Source organism: Leuciscus leuciscus (assembly GCF_965113295.1).
Source record: "Leuciscus leuciscus genome assembly, chromosome: 14".
Taxonomy (NCBI): Eukaryota; Metazoa; Chordata; class Actinopteri; order Cypriniformes; family Leuciscidae; genus Leuciscus; species Leuciscus leuciscus.
This window is the reverse complement of record NC_138738.1, coordinates 11,532,989-11,551,440: the sequence shown is the minus strand read 5'-3', so window position 1 is coordinate 11,551,440 and position 18,452 is coordinate 11,532,989. Positions and strand designations below refer to the sequence as shown.

At 38.1% G+C, this 18,452-nt stretch overlaps 1 protein-coding gene across 1 annotated transcript; it reads right to left on the bottom strand.

The window, feature by feature from the left end:
* Positions 1 to 1,519: 1,519 nt before the first annotated feature.
* ip6k2b (inositol hexakisphosphate kinase 2b) lies at positions 1,520 to 9,923 on the bottom strand. Its single transcript, XM_082137181.1, has 5 exons — positions 9,383 to 9,923; positions 7,555 to 7,771; positions 6,877 to 7,025; positions 6,543 to 6,718; positions 1,520 to 4,109 (listed from the first exon to the last, which is right to left on the bottom strand). Exons 1-5 carry the CDS (start codon positions 9,603 to 9,605, stop codon positions 3,582 to 3,584), a joined length of 1,293 nt encoding a protein of 430 aa, XP_081993307.1. The 5' UTR covers positions 9,606 to 9,923; the 3' UTR covers positions 1,520 to 3,581.
* Positions 9,924 to 18,452: the final 8,529 nt, after the last annotated feature.

The following is an 18,452-nucleotide window of genomic DNA, read 5'->3' as shown; positions in this document are numbered from 1 at the left end:
ACACACACAGCCGTCAGCTCTATGTGGGATTTGCTGTGTGTGATGATTCATTAGTGGAACATTTGGATGTCATTTTGAGATTGTAAATTGTGTTAGTCATAGATCAAAACTATAAGTCACCATTTCATTTGAATAGTGTAGAACTTCATTTATGGCAAAAGGGTAGAGAATTAGTTCTGCACATTATGAAAGTTATCATACACAGCCCTAAATACCCCTTAATCTCAAACAGACTAATTGAGTTCATCAGAAAAAAATAAGAGAAATTATAAATTAATTATTTGAATATTTGCTATGGTCATCTGAAACATCAGGGATTGAAAAGACAGCCTAACAACAATGACAACACATACTAATATGTATGTAAGTGTGTTCTCTGCTCTGTTGGTGATGTTGTATACTTTGTCCATAATGTTTGTCAGCAGTATAATGAACTTTGCCCAGAACTGAATGTTCTTCATCACAGTCAGATTAAATAATTATCTCTTGTGCTGTATTCTCCCTTTCTTCTTACCCCAAAGCCAATACCTCTTTGTCTCCCTCCCATTTTATTTGTCACTCTAATGCTATTATTCATTCTGTCTTTATGCGTCTTTATTATTTTATTCAAATTAGTGGAACGGGTGTAGACAATAAACACCTGACTGCTGTCCTGTGTTCTGTTTAATCATTACAGCAGAGTGTCCTGTGAATGTACTGTGAATAAAGTGCTTACATACATTCTTAAAGTCTTAGTACCAAAGTACATATAAGGGACAAGTTAAAAATACAACCTTACACAGACAATGGGAGTGTGTAGTACAGAAGTTCAGCTTACAGTTTAAGTGCTTCACTATTCCTGTGGCCTTGTTGATAAGGGTGGACAAGGCAGTTAAGTAGATAATCAAATAAAATAAAGAAACGACTGCATGTGTGACTCCACGTACATCTCGTAATCCAGCCCAATGAGCTTCATTATGTCAGTTAAAGGAATAGTACACCCAAAATGAATGCCATTATTGACTAATTCTAAACCTGTGGGATGTGATTTTTCTTTTTATGGCATACAAGTCTTATGGACTTTTTTGGTGATTATATATATATATATATATATATATATATATATATATATATATATATATATATATATATATGCTGTACACATCTACACACACACACACACACACACACACACACACACACACACACACACACACACACACACACACACACACACACACACACGTGTGTACATGTATATAGCACTCTATGCACATTAGTATTACATAACAGGGAAGATATGTCCTATCTTCTAGTCTTTTCTGCTTTTTTCAGTTTATGCCCCAAAAACATTTCTGGGTTTTTGGGCCAAATATCTTTTTTTTCCGTTCACATTATGCATCTAGCTAAAAATACAGAGATGGTTGCCATAGTATTCCATCATTATTACAAAAACCCATGCTGACAGCAACAGATGAGAAGAAGGGATGTCATGGGAGCTGTAAAAAAAAATTATATTCATGCAGACAGCACACAAATGTTCAAAATAAATCTAACCACTTTACTCACAGCCAACATAACATTACACTCAAATGTCAGCAATTACAACTAGACTAAATTATACTGAAAGTGCATAATTTGTCATAACTCAGGAGTTTAAAGACATCTAGAGGTTTTCAAGTAGGCATTTCTGTGGAGAAAAATGTATATACACAAACGTGGAGAAATTGTAAGCGAATTGTACTATTTAAGGCATTCAAAGTAATCCGAGTAATCATACGTTTCCTGTTTCGAGGAAAAGTGTAGCAAGCATGACGTGGCAGCTTTATGGCATTTTCCATTCATGCTCTCTTTTGGATGACTCTTATACAGCATTCCATGTATATTTTCCACTTAGTGTTTGTTACCTGGCAATAGTTTCGGTTTTCAAACTAATTGCTTTCTTCCAGCATTCACGTCAGCATTCACATGCTGACCTGATTAGAAATGTGGCGATGGTGTTTCCCATTCACGAGTAGTTTTCCGGCACTTACAATGTAATCCAGAGCTTTACTCAGGAATGTGAGGGCTAGAACAGCTGAGACAGTCACAGACTGCGCCAAGGCCACAAGAGGACAAACATACTGTATATGGTGAATACACCAAAACACAATATCTACTAACATATTCCACAAACATACACAAAATCCTTACTTAAGAGAGGTGACATGAGGAAACGCACAAACAGTTTGCACGTATGCAGTTCTAATACGCGTTTCCTCATGTCCCCCAGCTCAAATCCCCCCTCACTCCTGCACGCACGCACAAATAACAGGCTTAGAGAGTGCTTGCAGAAAGCTTTTAGTATAAGGTTTAGCAAACCGGTATTATGCCTATAAAGCAGCAGTGGGTTGTACATCTGGTGTCTGAATCCAGTGCTTTCTGTCAAATGAAAGTGATGTTGCTTATTTATGGTTTATAAAGCCTTTCACTTCATTATATTTCATATCAAGACCAACGGCCTATATTTGAACCATGTTCACTGACCAGAGTCTGAGCCTGCTGTACAAATACATTGCCATTTACACAAGTCTTTGACCAAATTTATTCTGCCTTTGGAGGACTTGCTGCTTGGCTATTTGTTTCAAGTAAACAAACATTTGCGCCAACCAGAGAGCTAATATTAGTTGGCTTTTGGTACTTTGTAGTTGTTTTATTGAGACAAGTTAAAAACAAACACACAGAGAAATAATAGGCTTCAAAATGTACCACAACAAAACAGATTTCTCTTTATTTTGTTTCATGATGTCAAAATCATTTATCTACCTATATAACTTACAACATATGGTAGAACTAAAGGATGGAATGTCACATTTCCATTCACGTTTGATAGAAATATTTTTATAAATAAATAGGGTTCTCTTTAAAGTCTCTGGAGTGAGGATGCTAATCTTCAACACATGGATATGGAATGAAGAGGATCCAAGACACTGAGATATATTAAAATGTCCAAGAGAAAAAGTCTTTTATGATCCGGAATGTGGAAAGGACTATGCAAATTCCCTTTCCCACAAACCCATCATTCCCTACAAGTACAGAGTAAGTCTCTTCCCTTGAGTCCTGCAGGTTAGTGTTTCTAAAGCACCTTCATGTATGTTGCTAAGTTGCTTCTCATAACAATTTATGATTGTGCTACAGTTGCTACAAACCCACCTCTCTTCAAAGGTGTGTAGAACATCAGTTTTTGCAAATGTCTTTGTATAAACCGCTCTTTTAATGCAAGCATCAGCTTTTTTCTTGTATCTTTCATAGATGAAGGAACAGATAAAGATACAGGAGCAGATGAGATGTCACAGAAACTCATCTACTGCCGCCCATCTGCGATTCAGGGCAAGCAGAAACTACAAGCGTGAAGAGGGACCGCATTCCATCGCCTCGGCGAGAAATTACAAAACAGTTCAGTCCGTTCAGCTCCTGAAGGATTCTAGGAATTCAGGATTTTCCTTTGACCCTTGCCTACGTAACTGCTCCGCTAAGCGTGAACTTTAACCCCTGATGGCATGTTCAGGGTGCCCACGGTAAGCTTGGCATGGCAGATGCACGGTAAGATGTCGCACAAGCGCTTAGTCATTGCTGTGCTCCTCAAGCTGTGACAGAATGCTGATGAGATTCTGCAGGCCGAAGATGTAGCCGCTATCTCCACCCTCGTGAACGATGCCATCCTCTCCGTAATCACGGCACGTTGTGTGGGCGAAATCGATCATTCGAACATCCACCGTCGGAGAAATGCCGCTGGAGTGATCGTGACGCCCTCCGTAGGCTCCCTCTTCATCATCGTCCTCATCTTCATCGTCGTCCTCCTCATCTTCCTCCTCTCCTCCACGAGAGGGCCGTGATCTGGAAGGGGCAGGTGGTGGAGCCCCGTCGTAGATGACGAGAAGAGAGGAGGAGAAGAAACGATAGCTCTCGCAGGCCTCCAGCACCGCTCTCATTTCTCTTAGTCTTTGCAACACAGGGGTCAGAAGTTCTCTGCGCAAAACTCGGCCGTCACTGAAGAACTGGCACAGAGCCTCTTTGAACCCGGCCAGACTCAGCTTACGCCCGTGATACTTATTCATGAATATCAGCTGCCCTGTAGCGTTGTGATACACCTATTAGGAGAAACACAGATCAGAATTAGACTTAGGGTTTTACTACTAATCACTAAAATATAAAAAAAAGAACACATTGTATTAATAAGATATAATCAGGGGTGTAAATAACTGGTGCGAATGCATTAAAAGAAGCAATGCACAGCAGAAAACGTGGAGGGAAGCACTTATGAGAAACCGCATGTGTCAGTATATTTGGTCTGTGCATTTGGTCTTAAAGTGACAACAGCCTAATATTCCTGCTGTTGTCTGTGTCATTAATGTTATTAAAAAAATAAATACAGCTATAACAAAGATTAACCTATATTTAATTTCTACAGTGAACAAATAGTGTTGTAGTGAGGAGAGCAGTCAGGAGGAAAGTGATGACGACAGCTTGTAGGATAAATATGCCGCGTAACGTATGAGTACCAAGCAGCATCTCAAGGTGCTCCCTTGAGAACCAGACCAAAAAAGTTATGTGCACCCCTGGATATAATGTATAATAAACCAGTCATTACAGCAAAATAAACTCTGATGGGGTGATTATGTCTATTAGGTTTTGTATCACCCTGAAAATGTTTACTTGGCGATAATGACGAGCTGACTGTACATTTTCATTCTCACATTATACAGCTGACTTGAAATTATTTTATTTTGTGTAAGACCACAGAGTGATACTAGAAACTAGGGATCCACCAATATAAAAATAATATAAAATTACATTAGAAGATAAGATTTTCTGTAAAATAATACAGAATTTTCGGAAGATATTAAAATGTTAAACTACTTTGTAGAATTAATTTTAAAAAAAGTTGAATCAGTCGTTTTAAATGCTAAAAGTGAATTTTACAAAATCAGTTGCATGAACAACCGTGAATTATACAGTTTAAAAATGACTATACATATTTTGTGTATACCTCAAAACATTTTTGGTCTGCACATGTATGTAGACCAGGGGTCGGCAAGTAACTTTGGCCGCGGGCCAATATTTTTTTTTAGCCAGTAGATGGCGGGCCAGCTACACGGAGTAGGCCTATGGATACAAATTAAATACTCTTATATAGGCCTATAATTGTGGAATATGATGTGTCCGTCACCGTCCGTGGATCATTCATTCAATCTTTTTATTTTTATTTTATTTTTTATTAAAACCAAAAATAAAAAGATGAAAAACGACTTGTTTTTCCATTATTTATTTCCTGAACTGAAATTAAAAAGAAAAAAAAAACGAATAAGGACGGGTTTTCTGATTTTCTGATTGTGCTCAGATCAAAAATAGAAAAAATTTATTAGACAAATTTTTATTTTTATTTTTAATTTATGCATATATCAAGGAAATCATTTTAAACAGATCAAGTACTATTGTGGTAACAGATTACAGCCATTTTAATAAAGGTGTGAATAGCAATCATGCCTCATTCCGTACAGTCCGACTTTTGAACTTTATTCCTTTTTTTTAATTATTATTTATTCGGGACACACACATACACACCTAAGGTTTAAGGAGGTCTGCGCGGGACTGTTTTTTTTTCCGTCCCGCTCCCACAAGGTTCTATTCAGCAACCGCTTAAAATATACTCGGTGTTACCCCCGCTTTATTTCCCGACCTGACGGGTCTACAAAATTTAGATCTCGTTTCCATAATCTCACATTCAAATGTCTCTAACGGAAAGAAGGAGATTAAGTAGCCTATAATAATTATAAATGCTATACAAAAATTGTGTTCGTGTCAATATAAATAGTAGGCTATTTTAACATTGTACTGTCAGCAGAGAAAAAAAATGCCACAGAAAAAAAGAAAGAAATATAAATAACAAATTAAATAGGACAAAGCCTATCACTCAAATTTCTAAGCAACATAAACGAAAATCATATTGCCCTACTGACGAAATGAAGTAGGCTATTTTCTGCCGAACTATTTCAAACATCCTTGCAAAAAAAGAATGTTGTTGACTGACAATGGTTTCAGTACCAAACAGCTCCTCAGAGCTCGGTGTACAGGCGGTCAGAATTAAGTGCGGATACGCTGTCAAAAGATGTCGGGAGTGCGAGTGGGCTATTGTCAGTCAGACCGCCCGCTCCGTCCAAAGTACACCAGAGTTCTGACCGCTAACGTCTTTTGACGCGCGAACGGACACAAAGTGGTCAAGCGTATAACTAGACGCGGCAGGCGCGAATTTGACGCGCTATTCGCGTCCGGTGTGAACGCCAGTTATACTTTAAAATGTAATCCCGCGCCGCATGATTCCCTATGGGTGTTTCACACAGTATGCGGCGGTGAAATCGCCGCGCGACTACGGCTTTTCTCAAGTAGTGGAAGAGTTTTGTGCAGCATTTAGGACTACCAAAATAATCCGGCGGGCCAGAAAATATTGCTGGCGGGCCAGTTTTGGCCCGCGGGCCGCCAGTTGCCGTTCCCTGATGTAGACTATTTAGAAGATGTGTAATTACCTGCATGCCACAGAGGCGTACTCCAATAGAAGAGGAAGTGCTTTGTTGGCATTTACGAATCTGATTTGCTTTCTTTTCTTCAGAGGCATCGTCCCCATGCTGACGTGTTCCCATTTTCAGATCGAGAACGCACGGAACCCGGTACCGCCATGTTAGATTCTCCAGCAGAATAAATTCTAAGAGGGGTCAGGAGTCAAGGAGGAAATACTACTACACGGTTGAATATCTGATTGTATAAATGTGTTTGCATGTCGTATAATAAGATTTTATGCTGGTATTCTTTTCTGATCATTATTCAGTGGTAATTTGTGTGTTCACTTGTTAAAAAGGATACTGTGCTGGTTTCTGTGTTTGGAGTTCTCCTTCATCCTCTGTAGGTGTTGCTGATGACATTGCAGACTCCAAGGGTTGTGTTTGATCTGAGGAACCACATTTCCTTTTTCCAGGCTGTAGTACAACACCTCTGCCTTATCATCCCGATTACTGCAGAGATCAGAGGAGAAAGGGTTAACAAATTATATTCATTATGTGCGTTTTTGTGTGTGCTTAAACATTGAATTTCATGATAAGGATGTACTGTGTACATACAACAAACACAATTGTTTAAAAACTGTTTTGAAAGAAGTCTCTTATGCTCAACAAGACTATTTATTTCATCAAAAATAATTTTAAAACAGTAACATTGTGAAATATTATTACAATTTTAAATTCTATTTCAATATATGTTCAAATGTAATTTATTCCTGTGATGGCAAAGCTGAATTTTCATCAGCCATTACTCTAGTATTCAGTCACATTATCCTAATATCCAATAAACATTTCAATGGTTTAAAACATTTGTACTGCTTAATATTATACTTTGAATCAGTGATATTTTTTCAGGATTCTCTGAAGAATAGAAAGTTCAAAAGAACAGCATATATTCTAAATATACATTTTTGTAACAATGTACAGTTGATTTTTTTTTAAATCATACTGATCCTCGATTTTTGAGTCATGTGCCCTCCCTCACCTTTTGCCCTTCTCCTCTTTGCGACTCTGTCTGGCTCTTTCGTTTTCCGGGAGCAGGCCTGATGGTTTTTTCTTCCCCCACTTAGCAAGCTTATTCTTGGGCTCGCATTCAGGAGAGGGCTCCTTGTTTTCCAAATCAGCTGGATCACTGAGAAGCGGGTATGCTATCAAACACAGATTCCCCTCCTCATCTTCCTCAAAACTCACTGACACCACACCTGAAGAGAGCACGAGGGAAAGAAAGAGAAAAAGAGAGATGATGAGTACATTGGACGTTGTGTTGACACAAACAACATATGATTCAAATATGATGAATCATATGATGATTAAAGAAAATGTAGCTCTTACCCAATCCGGCTTAAACTGTACTTTAATATGCATAAAACAAAATAAAAGCAAGGGTTTGAGAAGAGAATGTAATTGTGTACATAGTGAATATTCAATACTGTCATGTAAATGTAAGACTGCGGGAGTGTTTTGCATGCCTTCTAGTGCTAAGCAAAAAAAGACACACAAAAAACACAGGAGGCGAGAAGGTACAATTCAATGAGCTCTTTTATTACGACTCATTGGACAAACCATCTGCAAGATTCCCACATCAGATATCAAATACAGATAAGAAGCAGATAAGAAGTTTTACATAAAATGTATCATTGAAATTTACAAACAGCAACAAATTGGAAAACTCTTGATACATTTGAAATACAGATCAATACATAAAATACAAAGCAAAAATATACATATACACAAGTAGCATGTGGCCTAAGACATGATTTAAGCTGGTATCTCATGATAACCATAGATGGAACAAAGCATCACAAGAGGATTATGGGTAACTGAGTGGGGTAGGGGGGTACACACAGAGAAAGAAAGAGAACAGCAAAATCGTTTCAACATTGAATGGCATAAGCATTAAAACAAATAATTTTGATCACAAAACACAAGCTTTAACTGCTGAAACTTGTCTGTGGTGTTTGTGTGCAACTATGTGTAATGGAGCATGCCAGGCACTAGGACCCTGCAGCCTCTCAACCTCTGCAGTCATGGTAGAACGATGACATCACTAGCAGTGATGTCACGTCTCTGCACCAACGCTCATTCACACTTTGGTCTATACTTGCTGAGTCAGAGTACATTAGTGTTTAGTCTCTCTTTGATGTGTTAGGCTTTATGGTGAGCAAGACATTTTTTTAAATCATATTTGAGCCTTATATGTGTCTTAGAGAATGTAAGTATGCTTAAGCACGTGAGAGTGTGTGCACATACTTTCCTCTAAGTCATATCCTCTCTGCCTCAAAGGTTTTTTTTTAGTCCTACATTGCTGCCCAGTCAAAGACACCGCCAAATACACTGCGAGAGATGCCAGAGTGTCTGTGTGCGTATGTTTAAATATACCAGATTAAAAGAACTGAACATGATATTCCATCTGATGCCATGAGCATAAATCTGAGTGTCAAGAAGTGTGTCGAGCGTGTTCTTGTGGCATAACTCAATCTACCATTTTCAATCCATTAAATCTTTAAATGTATCAATCTGTCTGTCCATCTATGGCAATTTAAATGTCATTTAAAATAAAAACTCCAGGGCCATCCAATCAGTTAGCGCATATGAAAGTCTGTGTGGCCTTGTTAGTTGGAATTAAGTCAGTGTAACTTATTCATTCAAATTCTTCAAAACGATGATTTACAGCACTTGTTATTAAAATGTATGCACAGATAGAGCAAAATAGAAAGCAGGATAGAGAAAGGAAGACTATGGCACACAATAAGACATAAACAAGAAGTGCCTGATTGGCTGTAATGATCATATTCTGTCAAGTGTCCACTTACCTTTGTACTGTGGTGTGAATTTGCGGATCTCTGGTGGCAGGCTCTTGTAAAACTGGTGTTCTCTAGGTATTAGTGGTTTACAGATAGTCTGTTCCCCAAACCGCAGTACACAAGAGTGACCGCCGACTTGATGGACAAACGGTTCCAACATCACTCCTCCCTTCATTTCTCCTTTCCCTGGGTATCTACACCCCTCCATCAGCGCTTCTAAAGCCGGACTCATCTTCCGTACACATCCGTCTCTCTCAGGCTGATCTATGCTGTCTATCGGTTTTGCTTTCTTTCTTTCTTCTCCTTCTCTGTTGTTCCCGTTTCCCTGGTGGCAGTTCAGGCACAAAAGGCTTAGAAAACCAAAAGAAGACAGAGAAAAAGAAAAATATTCCTGTTTTTTCCTGTTAAAGGAATATGGAAATGGTAATCCAGGAGGAGATACGTTACAAGAATTTTTTTTTTAAACGCGTAGCAGTGTTGTTTGACACTGAGGACAGAATGTGAGAGTGCGTCTGTCCCCGTCTGTTCTGTAACTGAGCGATCTGTTCTAAGCAGGCAAGAAAATATCACAACAGGTCACATGGTTCCACCCCCTCCTGAAACTCAGCCAATCAGAGCACAGCAGCTGTTGTCGGGTGGGAAGTGAGAAAGGGGAAACTGAACAAACAAAGGGAAAGGAAAGAGAGTGTATGAGAGAGATAAAGGTTGGGGGTTGGTGTTAAAGACCAAAACAAAGAGATATAAGGACAAGGAAAGGAAAGAGAAAGTGCACTGTCGTTCTCAGCTATTTTCTCCTGCTTGACTAGGAAGCTGAGAAACAGTAGAAACATGGAAAATGACAATATAACTAGAAATTTGTATTTACAATGGACATTGATGGGGAGGCATGCCACTTTCAGAATAGTGGTTAATCAAAACAGTTTTCTCAATGAGCGATTCATAAAATATTACTTTTGGTTCCCTTAATCTTGAGTATTAGTTACATCCTTGGAATTCACAATGTTTTATAGCTTAAAGCCCAAAGCATTCAGTTTGTAAGTGTACGCCAAGGTGTGCTTACATTGTGTGTGACATAAATATTATCATTTCTATCATGACAACTTTCGGAAGATTTTTTAGCATGGTAATGGATATGACAATGTTAATGTATTTGGTCTTGGCAGAATAGATCTGCTATGCTGCTACTGCTGAATTGTTGCTACTGTTGATTATTGCGGTTATTGTACATTATTACTGCTGCACTGCTGCAGAGCAAGTACAGGAACTTGCTACTGCCAATACATACGCCAATACGCAACTGTGAGAATGTAAGACAAACTGCTGCTGCACAAATGGCATATATCAATTACCCATAGCAGATCTATACAGATGGAGCTGGGGAAGGTGGAGGGTGCTGCAAACTGCTATTCGGTTGTTAAGTCGTGACGTAACCACTCTCCGATAATACTCTTTCCGGGTCCTCTCTACCTACCTACCGCTTTCGCTAGTGTTTTGGTTATTATTGAGTGTTTTTACAATGCCGCAGTGCTGTGTCCCGTGTCCCGAGCTAACTCACTTCAACCTCGTAAATCTTTTTCATTGATGCCTGGACTCTACCCTTAATTATGCCACCTGACCTGAGTGATGAGCTACACTAACCACTCTGTTGGTGTTAAAGGAATTTAAACCCTTTTTGACCGCCAAGGGTGCCTCACTAAGAAGGACGTGATCGTAAATAAATTTACAGGTTCCACCATTGTTATTTCTGGACGAGAGGAGCGCTAGGACCCGGAAAAGGCTAAACGTCAAGCATGACATCAGACTTAACAATCAGATTGTGAATGCTAACCAGCCATTTAAATGCTGAGCAGCAACCTCATTGGCTACATATGCGGCATGAACCAATCAGCTGTGCCAAGTAGTTAACGCTGTAAATATCATCAGCTTGCATAAAGGACCCATCAGTCTGTGCCATTTAGAGTTTCATGTCAGAATAGGTATATATAAATACTGTCAGAATAGTACAAGCACAGCACAGTTTTACTAACTGCTCTAATCTGTATGCTTTTTTTTTACACTAAATAGTTTGCCCACAAGGTGACAACACTAGCCCAAACCATTAAATAAACAAAGGATTTGGAACAGCAAACTACAACACCTATATTGTATGTGAGGTTGTATGTAAGAGGAATTAAGAGATAGACGCAACTCTTCTTTCAACAAATAAAAAAAGACATGTTTATTGTTCATAATTCTGGAGAAAAATAGCACAGACACTGTACACTAGTGTGCATGTTTTGAGTGCCTGTGAGCTTTATTGTATTCATATACTAAGTGCTCACATGAAAACTGAAGTAGACTTTGGGCTTAAGTTAAGAGAGCAAAAATAGAGACTTAAAAAAAATAAAAAATAATCCTGAACAGTGCTTCTATTGGTTAGACAAACAGATAGTCCCATCCCAAACTCACACCATTGGTTGATTCAACAAATATGTTAGCTACAGAATAGTCAAATTGCACTATGTCAAGTCTTCATTTCTATGTCCAGGTATACATGACACAATGCAAAATGCTATATCTGAAAGATAAAATACAAGTTGCACATGTCCTTTATCTCTTGGGTCAAGCGCACAAAGCTGAGGCCAACTGTTAGTAGTGTGATTAACATACACATGCTGGACAAAGTTGCATTCTTCTCACATGTTATCTATGTCTGTTAGTCTTCGCAAAAATCTAACTGGTACGATTTCTGTAAGACATTAAAAATACAAATTATTGTTTTAGTCTGACTGAAATTGAATTTTCAAAGTGCATATGAACACACTTAATGTCAGTTTTAATCGCGCCACAAGGCCAGTGTTTACATGTCATTTCCTTGTTGCATTTTAAACTGGGAAAGTACTTTAACTTTGAAAAACTACTGGGTACACACACACACACACACACACACACACACACACACACACACACACACACACACACACACACACACACACACACACACACACACACACACACACACACACACACACACACCACACACCACACACCACACTCACACTCAAAACAATTCTCGATAAAGTCACTCGATATAAATCTTAACCTAGAAGTGAGCAATCCTGTAATTCAGTTTAAAAATGAGACAGCAGGCAAGGCTGACGCACATGGTTACATAAACACGGACATACAAACACATTAAATTATCCCTGAGGCCCTTGGACACCAATGGGACAACTGGACAATGAGACAACCATGACTTTGCACACAAACCTCTGTGGACACAAATAAAAAGTAATCTTCCCTGTGCTACTTCCCCAGACTAGGATTTGTGTGTGTGATCAATGACCACTGGGTGAGGACTCAATCCTAATCCAGAGCCATAGACACAGATTATAATCTGTTCATCTAGAAGCAATCGTTGAGTGAATACACAATCATAAATTTAGCTGATCTAGACTTTTAGGGAAAATCATTTTAATCACATACTTCACTTTAAGGTTTCACATACTTTCACATAAATCTTGACTCAAAAAACCCTCACATAATCTGGGGGATATATTAAAACAGATTATCTATTGTTTTGTTTTTTATAAATCCGCAATGCCTCTAATCTGCGTTAAAAATACATATTATAAATGCCATCAATCATTACTTTTGTTTAAAAAATAATCCTCTTTGATTCACAAAGTTTGTCCAGTTTCTCTCATCGCAATACTACTAGAGGTCTGTTGCCAGACCTGAACCCGACAGGATTGGACAAAGTACTACTCTGTCTCGGTCAAAGCTTGAGATGGTTTTGGGTCTGTATTGGATTTTCTTTATAAAAAAAATTTTTTTTTTGTTGCATTTTGACAAGCACTGCATAGACAGTAACCTGTTTGAGAGTAGAGACGAGACCACCATTTCCCTACTCCACTAAAAACGCTTTGTAATAACTATTAGATTTCTCTCTATTAGAACACTCCGGGTTTTCCGTTTTCCACTCCCCACTAGTCGTTGAGAGAAACCCCCTCTCGGAGCGATCCTGAAGACAGAGAAAACACAGATGCACTCCTATCTCCAGGCAAAATTCACACAGACAGCACCCCGCTCTGCACCGCTCACATACTTCTGGTCTGGAAATCTGTGAGCACTGGCGACTAGAGTGATACAAACTGTGAAAGAAAATATCAACACTTTTGGAATGCAGCTTGAGATTAGAGTACTAGGCCTACAATGAATCGTTGTAAAAAATATTTCAGTTTCAGGTCAAGTTCAGTATTAAAATTGGTTGAGATGGGTTTTGGCTTTGACCTACTAACATAGACCTCAATGAGCTGCAGAAATGATAACCATTCAACCAGCTAATGGAGGGAGATGGTGACTGCCTGACTGTGGTTGATGTTAAATGTGCTGATTATAATCTTGGATCCAAATATAAGAATGTGATGCATCTGATAATGTTGTGTTAGAATAATTATGATTATGAGAGCAAGCTGCTGTATCTAAATGTGATTATGAAATATGTTGACACAAGGTCTTTGGTGTTCTTCGGTTCGGCCAAACCATAATCCACAGACAATGAGAAACTAGGCCATTGAGCATGAGCCAGTGGGCATGGGGCTTTATGGTAGGGGTCATGGTGTATTTGTGCGTTGTGTTACTGGATATTAGCCTGGCACCTACAGGGGGGTTCACACACTACTGTGGGTCCAGACAATACAAGCTGGCGCTAATGGAATCTAGCTTATGCAACCAGGAAAGGTCAACATGGACAAAGCCAGATCTTCTTACGCCACCTATTCCTGCACTCCAGTCATCCATGAATCTGTCTGAAACATTAAAGTAAGATGATAAATAAGTCACTCAGTCTAGATGACTGAGTTTGTGCATTAGAACGATAAAGAGACACCTTATGTAACATCATAAAGTTATAGAAACACCTGAGATCATTGTTAGAAGACACCCATGCAATTAAAGCAGTTCATTATAAACAGTAATTCTCATAATTTGCAGATGCACAGGCTAATTGTGGGCATCTAAAAATGCAATGCCTACCTACACATTAAGAAATACAGTACAAGCATGACAAGGACACAACAGAGCTGGACATTTTATAAAGAAAATTTGAGAGGTACTTGTCCATGCAAATGATGTCGTCATGATGTTGTGGTTAGTTGCATTGCTATGTGGTTGCTAAGGTGTTTTGGGTTTTTGCTAGGTTACTTTTATTTTACCACATACTATGGTAATATGAAAGTTTGAAGTACCATGGCATTATCATTTGATGATACTTCTATAGTACTTTTTGTAGTCAAAAAAGTGATGAGTGACATTTCTTTAAAAATTTCAGCAAAGAGAAGGATTGTTTAATTAATTTCATGAAACTAGATTTTTTTTAATCAGATAAAAAACAAAAAAACATGACATTATGTAAAAAAAAAAAGAAGAAAAAAAAGCCTGGATATATTTAAAAGTGTGACTTCTAGATCTGGAAAATTCATGTAAATTAGTACAATTATTTTTCTACATTTTATGATTATTATACTGTGACGTCCCTGTCAGTCGTTACCCGTTTTGTGTGTGTGTGTGTGTGTGTTGTGTCTGTCTTTTCGCAGGTGATCAGCTGACTGTTGCATGAATGGCGCACCATAAGTATGGTTACTCTCTCTACAAAAACAGCCTCTTACTTTCGACTGGCAGTCTTTGTGCTGAGCTGGGTGAAGTTGTCTGTACCCTTTGGCTCGAGATGGGCTTAATCTTGATTCTATTTTAGCATGATTGTTAAATAAAGCTCAGATGTTTTGACATAACTATACTCGTCTTCTCTCCTTATTTGTGATGATCCTTCGGGATCGCAACAAATGGGGGCTCGTCCGGGATGTAACATTTCTTGTTATGGCAAGCTCTAAATATTAATAAATATTTATCGAATAGAAATTGTGAGTAAAACTATAAAAAAAAAAAAAATCTATATCTAGTAAATCATTAACTGGAGAAGTCATAGGGCCTTCAAATATTGTGGAGAATAGGGAGCTTAGAATCAAAAAGGTTGAAAACCGTACTGCTATAAAATGTAAAAATGAACAGGAAAAACTGTTCAAAATCAGGAAAAATGGGCATGCATAATTAAATATCTGGCATCTACAGACACTAATAATCGATATGGTCCTGATATATCATGTATCCCTAGTTGCAATATCAAATTAGCTATGAGAAACTGCTGTTCCATCACCACAGACACATAAAATACAAGCTTGTAATGCTGAGATTGGCCAAGTGTGACAGTGAGCGACACATACACATATCATCGTGTGTGTGTGTGTGTGTGTGTGTGTGTACGTGTCAGATTGTATGACCCAGATGGTGCTAAAATTGATTGAGGATGATGGCCTACATTTCCTGCCAAAGGTATTCACAATAAATGTTAGTGTCAATATGAGAGAAAGGAGGACGACAGACACATTGACCCACAGGCAAAATATAGACGTGCTGATTGTGTGATGAGGTGAGAGGAGGGCACGGATGCTCTGAAATTACACACATGCTCTCACTTTGACACAAAGTCAGACCTCTTTCCCAAGCCACTGCAACCAGTGTTTACTTTCTCTACACTCAGACACCTTTGAGAACCAAAGTTCTCCCTCATGGTGACCACCATATCGAGATCCCATAACCAGCTAAATGCTTCAAACTTCTTTTTGGTAATCCCCTATTATAGGACACTTTTGATTGTGGTATAAGTCCTGTGGTATCTCTACAAAGTATTCACAGATATTGATACAAAGGCAATTTCAGTTTCTACAAAGGTATTTCAGTTTAAAGGCGACTATTGCTTTTTAATATATATAAAAAAAATTGAATCCAGACTAGATAGACCAAGTCATCATCATCAACATGAAGAAAATCTGCCTTTAAGATTAAAAACAAGTCCAAACCTAACAGAAAAAGCAAGACAAGCAAAATTCACTATTCATAGACACCTGCGCGCACACACACACACACACACACACACACTGATATTTGGAAAGTTTAGGTGTTTTACAAACATAGGCAGAAAAAAGTTGTCAAAATACAGACGTTTTATGTCATGGAAACAGATGGGCCCGATTTCAATGATAAAGAAATGCGTCAAAGGATAGCACACACACTCACACAACAAACTTATTGAGTTACATACACACAGACACACATTACGGTTAGGTTCTGACAAAAACATCAATATTTTCCAGAGAAAGTCATCTTTCTTTGTGATGGAATATTTCTCGCTTCTGTTCCTGAAAGGCATATGAGCACAAAAACGTTTAAATTCTGTTTGTTGCTTTAGCAATGAACTGTAAAACACTTTATTTACACTCATCATGTCCAGTATTTACATTCAACACAGCATGCAAGCATGTGCTTCTTTTGGACAAAAACAAAGTATCTTATTTCAACATAAAAGGGAGGGATGGGATTTAAGACCCGGACACAGAGGTGGACATTTTTATAATGGACTTCACAAGAAAAGGTCAAGTCAGGCTGGATCAGACACACACCTCTGCCAAACATGTACCCTTTTCAGTGAACATAAGTACTTTTTAAGCACAAAATTCACATGCATTCAAGGCACTGAAGATTAACCCAGAAGCCTGAGCACTGTATGCGGCCTACTTTTAAACATTATTAGGGAAGAATCATAACGAGTGCATAGTTTAATCATTGAACTTTGTTCCTAACTTTGTAACTTAAAAAAAAAAAAAACAGGGAGTGGCACCATAGTTTCCATTTCTATTTATCGCACACATATATCCTTCACTCACTCAGCTACTGCTCTAAGACCATTTCTTTGTACATGTATTAAGGTATTCCTTGAAGTAAAAGTTTCCTCTTGAAATTTGGTTTATTGATACTGCTAGTGTTATTGATTTTTACATTATTGTGGATAAAAAACATCTAGCTGAATAAAATGTTATTTAAATGCAAAGTACCATGGTGTACGAATAAGGTAAAATTCATTACCATCGTAAATATGAGTAATATCAGGTAAATACAGTACTTTTAGTAAGAGAGAGAGAAATCTCAAATAGTCCTTTGTGAACTGTTATATATTATAAATACACAAACACTTTTAATGCGTGTTTGTGAATCTGATTTGAGAAATGATATGCACAATGTCTAGATTTCAATTTTCCAATTTCAGTATTTCTTTATACTTTTTGTTTAGTTAGATGCCACTGGCATTGAATTTTGACACCAGTGATTCACATTCATGCAGTAATGTGTGATGTTTAAGGAACATAACAGATTTAACAGTTCACACTATAAACATAGACATGGACTGCATATATATTGCACAGAACGGAGTTGCCCAAATCAGAATAAAAAAACAAACAAATGTATAACATATAGTGATTTAGATCTTTTCACCAAGTGAGCATGTACAGCAGCTCATCTAAATGTGTTGTGTTACATGCCGTTATCAATCTGTGTTGATGCACATCAAAAAGCAATGTGCGTGTGTCATTGCGTCTGGACTCTGACCCATTTTAAAGTCCTTCTGCATCAATGCCTTTAGCTCTACCCTTAAAAATTACAGCAGAGATACCAATGATAGAGTTGGAGGCAGATTTTGACCTCTGTTTCACAGTGACGCATGTCTGCAGAGAAAGATCGTTCGTGCGTTTCAATGCTTGTGAAGTCTGCACAGTACTGTGGGTAGATGGTGCAAAGTCAATGCTCTGACGTGACATTTCTGACAAGGTCCTATAAATACAACCCCAGCCCATATATCCCCCAGACACTGCTGACATACTTTCCCACACACATACACAAACAAACCCATCAACAAGCTCTGCACAATATCAGGCATTCTCTCGTTCACACGCACACTTTTGTTTTTCAATCATGGTGATTGTCATTGACTTCCATCGTCCTAAATACTAAGCTAATGATATTTTTTGCACATTAACCCTATATTTAACTTTAAACATAACCCATTAATATAATTATATTCATTATTTTTATAGGCATTTTCAGTATTGGGACTGTTGGCTGGGCCTGGGCCCCAATAAATTGTTTGATAAACTTAAATTCTGCCTTGAAGTTCAGGCCTATAATGAGTGTTCAGCACTGTCCAATA

Coding starts and splice junctions, on each gene's coding strand:
- ip6k2b (XM_082137181.1), bottom strand. CDS start 9,605: ATGAGTCCGGCTTTAGAAGCGCTGATGGAGGGGTGTAGATACCCAGGG. Junction 7,026..7,554: donor AAAGAGGAGAAGGGCAAAAG/GTGAGGGAGGGC, acceptor TGATCTCTGCAG/TAATCGGGATGATAAGGCAG. Junction 6,719..6,876: donor CAAACACAGAAACCAGCACA/GTATCCTTTTTA, acceptor GACCCCTCTTAG/AATTTATTCTGCTGGAGAAT.